Below are 12,497 nucleotides of genomic sequence, written 5' to 3' on the forward strand. Positions count from 1 at the left end.
ATAATTTTGTTATTGATATTGGTGAGATGTTAATTCTGGGAAAATATTGACCTTAAGAAAAAATCAGAATATATTTTAGTCCTTTTCAGTGTTTTCGGGAAATGATTTAACTATACATACATTTGTTCTATCCTGCTTTTTATTAGCGTTTACAATTGAAGGCATTCAAGCCAATCATGATAACCACCAGGAGACCAATTAAGGGCAAGAAAGTTTTGTAGCAAAACTTGAAAATGATGTAAGGTGACCTATAGTTGTAAACTTCTATGTCATTTGGTCTCTGGTGGAGAGTTGTCTCATTGGCAATCATACCACATCTTCTTATTTTTATCATACTGTTACTTTCAAGAGTGGAACATCATTTGACTGAAAATGTTGCCTTACTAATACTACTCATTTCTGCAATAACACACTGAGAGAAAGTTTACTTTAAAAAAAAAAAAACAAAGCAATTTTCTGATAACAAATGGTGACTTTGAGGCTATAAAACTCAATGGACGGAATACAAAATATGAAATGTGTACATTTTTGTCAAGCATCCTCTTAACCTGGTATGTAATTTTTGTGTTCTTTTTCTGTTTTAAGGTGGAGAGGTGCAGACATGTGTTACATCTCCGTGAAAAACTTGCCGAACAAAACAAATCACAAGAACTAAGCAAACTTGACAAAGAAGTCACAAACAAAGCAAAAGCCAAAGAAAACTTAAAAAATAAAGAAAATGAAACTGAGAAAATTGAAGAAAAGGCAGATGACAAATCGATGGAGAAATGGGAGAAAGATGAAGCCGAGAAAACCAAGAGATGTAGTAGTCTGTACATATTTACAACAGATGGAGATAAAGACAAAGAACTGATGGCCAAATGTCTGAGGTTGATCCTGTATGGAAGATTACCGGCAAGTCCCCCTCCAGTCAAGGTCAGTGTGGTCTATTACAAAGGAGAAGGGGCATTAAGGCCCTTATTTGACCTAAATATTAGTGCATATTTAAAAGTTACTACATGTATATAATATATAACAATGCTAAAGTAAAAGGTGTTAAGAAAATAGAAACAAATTTAACAATTGACCAGTAACCATGGCAACAAATCAAGCGCAAATTAATATATTTTGTTAAATTTCTTGATTTTCCTTGTTAAACATCAACTTTTAAGAGTATTTTGGATTGGAAAATTATCTACATGTTGAAATAGAAAATTTTATATTTGATGAGATTATGTAAATAGCTAAAATTATTCAGTTGTTTTGCACACAATTTTTCAAGAAAAGAAATGTGGATGGCAAACTGCATAGAGTCAGTATTTTTTCTTCATTTTCATGTAAAAGGAGCATATTATGACATATTTAATCTATTTTAGACCCCAATGAATGAGTCTGTTATAAGTATAACCTCAGCCTCCAGTGACAGTGATGTTATAACCAGTGTGACAGATTCTATGGGTAGTAGTATGATAACATCATCTGCCTCATCAGAAATGTTTAGGTGAGTGTTGGTCATTTTGTGAGTATTTGTGATTGGTATTTTATATATTTTACAGAAAAATTGGTACCGTTAATGTTATTATAACTTAATTTTGATTAAGTTGTTCACTTTTTGTACTTGTTGAAGTAGAAAGTCAAATAAAAGATTAATTTAGCTTTTCAGGCCTTTCTTATTTGCGAGAAACCTGCATCACAACTTATAAAAATGAATGCCTACGTCTATAAATTAATCAGCTCTTTATAAATGTTAGTAACTGGATTCATTAATTTTTGTTTGTAAAAGTTTTTGTATTTTCATAGATATCTGATTTTTTAGTTTTGCCAAAGTCAGCATACAAGCCTCTAGAAAATTTGTTAGTCAATGAACATTTAAATCTGAGGTTTACCTGTACCCACGAAATCTATGAAAATTTGCAACATGAATCCACAGTATGTTATTTTTGTTGTTTTTGAAAATATACAAAATGTACCTCTAGCCTCTTCTAAAATTTTGAATTTCTCAGAACGTTACAGCAAGTCTGAATAATATTTTATAAAAGAAAAAAAAATACATCACATTGCTGTTTATACTATAGTTGGTTAGGTAAAAAATAACTCAGAATTTCAATTTGATGTTACATAGTTTATCATCCAATCAGTTTCATCGTTATCACTTTCACTTTCAGACCAAATATAGGTCAGCCATCAATCCAACTGTCAAAGTCATGTGATAGTTTATTATCCTCTTCCTCATCTGATGTCAATGACAGGAAGTTGTCATTACCCATAAAACCTAACCGTGGGGATGGGGATGACAGATTACATGTTCCTTACATTGAGGAAGTGAGAGTTAGTCCTGTTGTCTCCAAGAAAGGCTACCTCAACTTTTTGGAGGAGAAGCACAGTGGATGGATGAAAAAATGGGTGGTAAGTCAAACATATAAGTGGACCAATAGGAACAAGAATTTTTTTCTTCTTGATATTAGATAAAAAATATGCAGTTATTAAGTTAATCAGCAGCTTAATAAATCCAGGAATTAACTAAGAGTAGGAAAGTGGTTTGATTAACAGTTATTAGTCCCCTACCGACGAAGTCGAAGGGGACTTTAGGTTTGCACTCTGTCTGTCTGTCTGTCTGTCTGTCTGTCTGTCTGTCTGTCTGTCTGTCTGTCTGTCTGTCTGGTCTGTCTGTTTGTCTAGTCTGTCTGTCTGTCTGTCTGTCTGTCTGTCTGTCTGTCTGTCCATCCGGCAAATCAGTTTTCCACACTTTTTTTCTTCGTGCTTGAAGATATTGATTTGATATTTGGTATATTGTTTTATCATGAGAAGTTACAGATCAAGTTTGAATTTTGTTTTAGTCTGATGATTTTGTGCAGAGTTATGGTCCTTGGACTTTGAAAATTTACTCAAATAATCAGTTTTCTGCACTTTTTTTGGCCATGCTTGAAGATATTGATTTGATAATTGGTATATAGTTTTATCATGACAAGTTATAGATCAAGTTGGAATTTTGTTCCATTCTAATGATTTTGTGCAGACTTTGAAATTTCACTCAAATAATCAGTTTTCCACACTTTTTTTCATCATGCTTGAAGATATTGATTTGATAATTGATATATAGTTTTATCATGTCAAGTTACAAATCAAGTTCGAATTTTGTTTCGGTCTGATGATTTTGTGCAGAGTAATGGTCCTTGGACTTTGAAAATTCACTTAAAGAATCAGTTTCCCACCCTTTTTTTCGTCATGCTTGAAGTTATTGACTTGATATTTCTTATATAGTTTACACCATGAAAAGTTAAAGATAAAGTTAGAAATTTGTCCCAGTACAATATTTTTAACCGGTAGGGGACTATGTATTGCCATGCTCAGAATGCTTGTTAAAAGTAGTTTTTCTGCTTTTTGTTGGATGATTGCTGCTGTCTCATTGACATTTGTCCTTTCTTTTTCACATTTGGAAGATTTTGAGTAACTTTTACTTTTTATGTTCTAATTTGTGGTGTAGTTTTATTTTTTTGTCTCACCTCAATGAAGTAAAAATATGCAAGATTTAGGCATGTTGTTCCATTACAAAATGACGAGACATATCTTTTTGTCAACAATTTATTATTCTAAACTTTTGATAATCTGATCTTGTACAAAATGATCTTTTATTTTCTGATTTAAATATTGAAATGTATTTACAGGTTGTTAGACGTCCTTATATTTACATATATAATAGTGAGAAGGATCCAGTAGAACGTTCCATTATAAACCTAGCCACTTCACAGATAGAGTACAGTGAAGACCAACAGTCTCTCTTAAAGGTAGGCTCTCTCAATAAGCTCAGAGAATTTCTTGATTGGAAAAAAAAAATGAAAAATATGCATTGTCAGTTACTTCAGCTTTTTCATTGGTTCTTAATATATTTTGTCCAAACAGGGAAACTATGGTAATGTCAGTAAATCTATAGTCTGTATATTTCTTTCAGCATTTTTGTGAACTTTTTGCAACATTATTGAACATAGACCATCTTTTATGCCATATTTTGACTTTTACGTTTGCTTTTATTGATCTTCTGCTGTCAGTGATATAATTACATTACTTCTACTTTCGTACATGGATTAGAGATGAATGAATATTGCCAGCAATGAGAACTAAAATTGTTTTAATGGAACACAAATTTAAGGGTTGTTCTCTGGCACTAGTGACATGATTCAATGAAAAGAATGTTAAATCAAACAAACAAAAAAGATTCAAAGTTCTATATAATCATTAATTGTTAACCAGCTGTATATATTTTGTTACAGAAAACTGTTTTGTACAATAAAAAGATTATAATTATTTTGCAGACAAGGAATACATTCTCAGTGTTAACAAAACACCGTGGATTCCTGATGCAGACATTGGATGACAAAGATTTCCATGACTGGTTATATGCTATTAATCCTCTTCTGGCTGGCCAGATCAGGTAAGGAACCAGTCAATTCAAGTCTGATATTGAGGCTATTCCAAACAAATTATAGAGGGTTGGAAGGCCATCAGGATGAACAATGTAAGGATGATGAGGTTTTAATTTAAACTTCCAAAAAATTTTAACAACCCTTCTTTCTTCCTTTGAAACCAGCTCAAAAATTATATTTTTGCAATTAATTCTGTGGGTTTTCTTCCAATCCCATCAGTGTGTAAATTTTTATCGTGTAAAGCAAATAAGGAAACCACTATACAGAAAGATTGTTTTGCATATTATATGTAGTAAAATTTATGAGGATTGTATTTATTATATTATATATTATATTTTATAATTTATTACATCATCAATATATTTTCAGGTCTACTCTGTCTAGACGTAAAGACCCTGTACTTTTGTAAGGAAGATTTTGTTGCTGAGTGATATTTATAGAACATTGATTTGATTGGCTGAAAGATTATTACAGAACAGCAGTTAATTTAAATCGTCATTGTGATTTGTGGAAATTCCATTTTAATTGTAAATACAAAATCATGATAGATAAGATATTGTATTCATGTGATCTCAATATTTCAGTGTTATGTGCAATATAGAAGCTAAGCTTTGATGTAAAAATCATTAGATTATGAATTTATATATCTCTGTTCTGAAAATTCTTGATAAGGTACAGTCAAACCTGCATTTAAAGGTCACCTGATTGATCTGAGAAAAATTACCTCATAAGAGAGGTGACTTTGAATTGAGGTTGAAAATACACCAGTATTACTACAGTTGGACTGGACAAAACCAGTTTTTCATTAATTAAGGAGTTACCTTATAGCAGGTTTGACTGTAAATAAAAATATATGAATGAACATGGAAAGTTAATGTTATACAAAGTATGTAATCCTCCAGTCTGGAGGTATAAATTTCAGAAAGTTTTCCTTATGAAAATATTTTGTCTTATGATGAATTGGCAAGAATGTATTTGTTTGTCAAGAGGGAAGATATGGAACTATTCGAATCTACTGATATTAGATCCATTTTCATAATGTCAACTTTAAAATCTTCTTATGTCTGTGATGTGTAAAATATCAATGTAACTTTATTTATGATTTACTATTCTTATAGTTTTTGAAGTCATTATGGTTTCAGTCTTTGCTCAAATTCCTTGAAAAAATGCACTATTGAAATACAAGGTTTTTATCAACCACAGAACACATTAAAACTATATTCCTTGAATGAAATTTCTTTCACAGTAGTTGATGTAAGAAAGACAGTTTGCAATGGTTAAATTCCTGGAATTGTTATTTTTCATTGAATATGAATCAGGGATTTAATTTTATTAAATTGGAAAGACATGACTCCTTTAAGGGAAGTAACTCTGCAAGGTGCTAAAAAGTTTTGTATAAAAACGAAAATTTCAGAACAGAGATATCAGTTGTTATTAATATTATGTACATTTTGTTATCATTTAATGATTAATGTTGTAAATATTTCATCTTAATATTATTATTGTTATTACTTCAAGTAAAATTGTTACAAAAATTAAGAGAAAAAAAGGAATGTCTTTAAATATTTCACCATTTTTTTTAGAAACAAAACTGTACAAGTCTACTTAATTGCATATATATCTTATTGGTATATTTTGCTTAAGAACAAATATCTTAGAATATTTGTTTCTTATATTATTCAAATCAGCATTTTTTTATGATCAGCGATATTTGTAAGTGTGAGAAAAGACTAGTAAAATTCAGATATGATTTGATTAAAATTCTGAAAGTCATGCAAAGAAGTATCATTAAATAATTTCGTATTATCTTTAGATAATGCATACACCACTCCAATGTGAAATAAAAATCTGTATTGTTTCTACAGAATTTTTATTGGCAGTTAGAAGTCAAATGAATTTCAGTTTTTGTGTAATCAATTGAATTTTATTTTAAAATGTCTGTATATTAAATAGATAGGTAAAAGATTTGCAACATTTGAATAACATGTTAAATCTAAATGCATGTTTTAAAGGTATTATATTAGCCTGCATATTACATGCTATTGTTTTTATCAACTCAGCACTGGTACGCAGTGTATAAAATCATTATAGTTCAAAATTAGCTTCTGAAAGTTCCCAAACTTAAAACAAGCGAAAATTTGATTAACATGACTTCTTAGTTCTACATGACAAAATTGTGGTGTAATTTTTCATCGTATATTTTCATTGTAATAAAAAATCATAAATTATAGAAATTAAATATCGACTGTTGTTTTGTAAACTTTAGTCTTGTATTTCACTTTCAGATAGAGTAGTCTATATGAAATATACATTGTAGCTCGTATTGTTGTTCATTTTGTCAATTTATTAACCAAAATATTCTTCAATGTAACATGCAATTATATAAAGTCAATGCATTAATTGGTTAGTTATTTCATGGGTAAAAACAAGAATTGCATTGATTTAGAGACTGAGAACAATTTTGCTTGAAATTCACTTTTGTTAAATGTTTTGAGTGATATACTTAATTATTACATTGGTTGCAATGAATTACCGTGATTTCCCAGTAAGAATATATCTAACATACATTTGGTATCATAATATTTTGCTAGTTTATTCTTGTTGGTTAAAGAAAGAAGCAATTTGTTGAGTCAACCTTTTACTATAACAAAATGGCCAAATACAACTCTGATAAAATTGTCATTCCAAGCTTGCTGTGATATGAGTATTGGTTTCAAATTTGTGAATACAGACAGATTTAGGCACAGCTAAATATTTCTATGAATGTGGGCATAGATGTAAGATATCGCATTGCATTTAAAAGGCATTTTATAAAAATGTATAATTTTTATAGCCCTCCTCTCGACGCTTTTGTAAGGTTATAGCTTCTGGAAAAATTTACCTTCCTTTTTTAAAGACTAAATTGTTAAAAAAAAAGATGCCCACATTGATAGTCATAGCAAAAATAGAATATTTCAAAGTGGTTTCAAGTTTTTCTGTGGAAAAGATGATACATGTTGTCCGACTTCAATGTTTCTATGAAGCTGACTTTGTCTTGCTATATTGGTGCATTCATTCATGTTCAAATTCTTAGCCAGTCTTGAACAAATGTTAATGTTATTACATTCATTAAACATCTCTGATCAAATTCAAATCTTAAGCTGTGTATAACAGGCTATCTTATGTAGATACATTTTGTTTCATGCTTAATCTTTAGTAATAGTGTTTGGGGAATCCCTCATGAAGTAGTTGTCCAGACCTGGAGACTAAGATTTTCATTTGAACTTAATTATTAAGTTATCTGTACTGTATTGAAAATTATGTTTATATTATAATATATTTACAATGATGAACACAACTGTTGTACGGAATATTTCTGTATTCTTTTAAACAGGTTCTTAACAGTTTGATAAATTATGATAAACCAAATGTTAATTAAATTTGCAGTGATATGTATTCCTTTCATTGCATTTGGCATTTTCCATTAAATCATTAGAAAAACATTTTCTAACCCTTTAACCTGTTGACTACAATATTAATCCACTCCTGCATTTAAAATTTTAAAATTTAACTATCTTGAATGGATAAAATATAACAAGGTTATGTGGTAGAAACTTAATGTAAACATTTCAATGCAAACTTATATGCTTAGAATAGACGGTGAAATCTTACATTTATCCAGGTTATGTTGTAAATCTTTGAATGACATTCTGGTCTTTTTAAAGTCACATGATCAATTATGGTACAGATTCTTTAATACTTTTGTCACTTTCTTATAGGTTTTGTTTTTGACTCTTTTTCTTAGTTATAGTTACAGAATTTTCGAATTATTAGTTTAAGCTTAAATGTGCCAAATAATTTTTACCAAGCTTTTAATGTAGATATTGTAAATGTTAATTTATTAATGAAAATAGTATGTAGTAAATTGTGTTCAATTGTGTATTAAGTACAGATAACAGTTAAAACAAGTTATTTTTTCTGAAATTAAGAAAAAATAATCTAAAATGATTAAGGATTTATGTTGCATCGTATTTTAATTTTTTTTTTAATTTTAAATGCCAGTTTGTGCATAACCTGTTCATATATATTGCTGGAAAATTTCCATCACAAAAATTATATTTTATTTATTATTTTTTGCTTGAATAAGGATTTTTTGCTATTATTAAACAGGAGACAGTTTGATGTATGCTAGTGTTGTGATTTTTTTTCAGTGATTTATTTGTTGCTTACATATCATGAACAAGCAAATAGTCATTAGATAAATCTACCTCTTAAATTAAAGAATTCCAGTTGAATGAAAAAAGAAAAAATTATGAAAATTTCATCAACCACACAAAATATACATTTGAACTTTGATTTCTCAAACGCACAAGGAACTGTTTTAGAAATATGGGTGCTCTAGTTCTTCAGGATTTCTTGTTACAGAATTAAATGCATTTTGTGTAAGATTTTAAAATTCGAAAACTCTTTAACATGGACATTTGACCAATGGCGCCATATTATTTTAATTTTGGTGTACTAACAATGAAAATATCCATAATCCTTTAGACTCTGAAACAGCAAATAAGAACTACTTATAAGTGTTTTAGAAATCAAAATTCTGTGTCATGTCATTACCAAGGGAGATAGTTATTTAATTGTCTCCCCTTGAAGGTTCAGCTAAAAAACACAAATGAAAATAAATTGAATGGGTATTATTTGCATGGTGCTTGTTTTCTTTATATTTTTGCAAGCTTATATCTTTAAAGGAAGTAGTGTAGCAGTGAAAAAAATTAGATATTATTATAAGTCGTCATAAACACCTAAACTTGTACTTGAAAGGAAAATCCAAGTGAATAAAAGTTAAATAGTTCATTACAGAATGACTGAAAATTTGAAGGAAAGTCATATAACACCTAGATTGATAATATTAATAAAAAAGTTAAAAAAAAAATGAGTATAATTTTTTTTTAAGATAACTCCTCAAAAAGAGAAAATATAATACTGTATGGCAATCTTGTCATTGCTGACAGTTCCCTAAGTCTATGTACAAACAGTGCCTTCTTGCAATAACCTTGAAATTTTAAAGGTTAAGTAATGACCTTGAAAAATGTCAAGGTTAAGTAATGACCTTGAAAAATGTCAAGGTTAAGTAATGACCTTGTATTCTACAAGGTTGTTTTTTCGTTTACAGGGGGCACTCAATGTTACATAGAAATGTGATAGCTTGTAATCTGGTGAATTTTTATATCAGAAACCCTATACTTGTATTAAATTTTAATAATAATATTTAATATGTTAAACATGTATAGAATTAATACCAATGTAATCTATATTCTTGTCTGTATCATGCATGAAACAAATATTTTGTTACTTTCAAACATTATTTAGTTTGTAGGTTATCGTTTTGAGTTGGATTCTTGGTATAAAGTGAAAAATATTTTTAGTTGATTTGAACTGAAAATACAAAAATCTGAAATCCGTCTACTTTCATTTTGAACTTGGTTTCAATTTACTATTGTGTGTCTAATTTCAAGTTGTCATTGAAGTGTATTTATTGACGAAGTTTTTGTAATTTTTTTTTCTTAAATTATTAAAGTATGACAACAAAATTCAAGTTATTTCGTCCACAGTGGCATACTGTTTTTGACATCATTGTAATTCAAGTATATCTACCTGAATTCTGATATAGTTATATCAATAATCACTTAATTTTGAACATAAGAAATTTTGAAAGTATACTAGTTAGCAATTATTCAACTTAGATATTGAATTTTTTTTTTTTACGGTTTGAAACAGAAATCCTGTAGTACTGTTTAATTTCTGAAAATTTTGACAAGAATTCCATTTAGTTTTGACTACTCAAATATATTGTACCTGGCTATATTTGTGACTTTTACCTGGCTGTATTTTTGACCTTGTTTAAACAGATTATTGTCTGGTTTATGATTTCCAATTTGTGTTCATTGAAGACAATGCATTTATAGGAGTTGACGAAGTGTACCGATTGAAACCAATTAGAAGAAAAACATATAAAGTATCTGGAGCGTAATCAAAATAATCATTAAATATTTATAATTTTTGAAAGAAAAATTAAACAATAAATAATAATATGATTAACTTTATATTATGAAATTTTCATTAGTACGAAAAAACATAAGACCAGTCTTATTTAAATTTTCTGAAAATAAAAATTTACGAGATGGAAACAGTTTCGAAAGTTTACAATGTTTGCAAAGTTCAGATGTTTATTTATATAGCTCAAAAGGTTTTAAACGATTTCAAAATTTTATAACTTCATATTTAGATAATACAATACCTATATTTTTATGCCATTGCTGAATAGGCTGTGGTTCCCTTGGGAATTAACAGTCCACCAGAAGAGGTATTGACCCTGTGGTAGTAATAACATAAACCGTACCAACGTTACTGCACCAGATGCACATTTCAACAATCAATGTATCTACAGTGATGCTCAAAGCCAAAATATTTGATAAATCCAAAACCTTAAATAAATTTTGACAATCTGATAAAACCATAAAAAACAAAAATATAGCCTAACCCATACAAGGAAAGAATGCAGAAGTAAAGGACATTATCTTGATTAAGGCCAGAAATTTGGAAAGTCTTATCTTTAGTAAGATTAAGAAAATAGAAAAATGAACTACTGAGAATGGGATAAGTTTTATATATCAAACTTTTTCCATAAGACTGTTATGTGAAAACTCTTTATGGAATGTTTTGTTCTTTGTAATTTGGGTTAGCTTAGGATTCCTGTCAAGCAAAAACTAGCTGATTTAACAAGAAATACAGTGTTCCATAATGTTCCATAGATCCAGTTATTTTGGGCCAATGAATTTAGAATGTACAATCTTACATAGGTCCATCAAACAAACATTTGTGTCCCTATTGAATCCTGATGAAGACTTTCAAGAATATCAGATTTTTCAGAAATAAAGAAATTTAACAACCATGACGTTGACCACTCCTTTACTCTATATGGGTGTACCAGTAAATCCTTTTATACCATGGTACATATATTTTAGTAGTCATAACTTAAAACTTGTGATGGTAATAGTACAATGATATTATTTGCTGTTTATTATTTTATTACACATTTATTTACAAAATGTATTTACATAACAGTATACAAATATGTGCAATATTCCTCAGATGTTATTGTTTATGTATTGTTGCCATGGCAACAGTTGTGATCTGTACAGCTTTTTGTTGATGTGATATTGCAGACATTAAAAAATCAAACTAAAATGTTTTTTTTTTTATTTTTGAAAGTATTGAAAAATTCTAGTTATGTTTAGTTTAGTATGACGTCCATTATACTGAACTAGTACATATTTTTGTTTAGGGGCCAGCTGAAGTACGCCTCCGGGTGTGGGATTTTCTCGCTGTATTGAAGACTCATTGGTGACCTTCGGGTGAATTCTGCTCTTTGGTGGGGTTGATGTCTCTTTGACACATTCCCCATTTCTAATTCTAGCTATGAATTTAAGGTAATGTTGGGTAGCTATTAATAAAAGGGAATGTTGGGTAGCTATTAAGAAGACAGCAACCCAATGACAAAAAACTAAAACACATCTGGAGTTAAAAATGCAGTTTTCAGCAAAAAATCAAGTCTAAACAATATGTAAAGATATACCGGTAAATCTCTCAGAAAGGTTAACAGATCCTGCTCCAATAATGGCACTGATCATAACTTTTGAGTATGCAGCTTTATGAAGAATATATCATATACTGTTAAGTGGTTCATATTCGCAGATTTAGAATTTTGCGATTTATAGGCCAAAACCTGTTCCGATTCCAGGAATTCCTCTCATTTGTAAAATTTGTGAAAATAAACACCTCACTAAAATTTCCCACTTTACTGTTTTATCATTTGCTCCGATATACCAAAGTAAATAAAATATAATTTCAATCCAATATTTAAATTTCTGATTGACAATACTCACAGAAAAATTAGTATCCCAAGAGAAAAAATGAATCCACTGCAGTGACTATTTTTTGTTGTTCTTGGTTCCTTGTACAGATAGAGAGAAGGTAAGATAATCAAAAAAAGACAAACGATGGCCAATATGAAAAGACAACAAACAACAATCTATAAATTACTACCCAGAAAAGCTA

At 29.4% G+C, this 12,497-nt stretch overlaps 1 protein-coding gene across 6 annotated transcripts in view; it reads left to right on the top strand.

The window, feature by feature from the left end:
• LOC127720004 (kinesin-like protein unc-104) overlaps window positions 1-11,627 on the top strand; it is an 86,450-nt gene extending 74,823 nt beyond the window's left edge. For all 6 annotated transcript variants that reach the window (XM_052226409.1, XM_052226410.1, XM_052226414.1 and 3 more), the window contains 6 exons: window positions 586-915; window positions 1,356-1,480; window positions 2,145-2,385; window positions 3,645-3,764; window positions 4,290-4,408; window positions 4,770-11,627. In XM_052226409.1, the coding sequence (XP_052082369.1) occupies window positions 586-915; window positions 1,356-1,480; window positions 2,145-2,385; window positions 3,645-3,764; window positions 4,290-4,408; window positions 4,770-4,809 (975 nt within the window). In that variant the 3' untranslated portion in view covers window positions 4,810-11,627. The remainder of the gene's footprint in view (window positions 1-585; window positions 916-1,355; window positions 1,481-2,144; window positions 2,386-3,644; window positions 3,765-4,289; window positions 4,409-4,769) is intronic.
• Window positions 11,628-12,497: the final 870 nt, after the last annotated feature.

The sequence above is a fragment of the Mytilus californianus genome, unplaced genomic scaffold (genome assembly GCF_021869535.1).
Source record: "Mytilus californianus isolate M0D057914Y unplaced genomic scaffold, xbMytCali1.0.p SCAF_11, whole genome shotgun sequence".
NCBI lineage: Eukaryota > Metazoa > Mollusca > Bivalvia > Mytilida > Mytilidae > Mytilus > Mytilus californianus.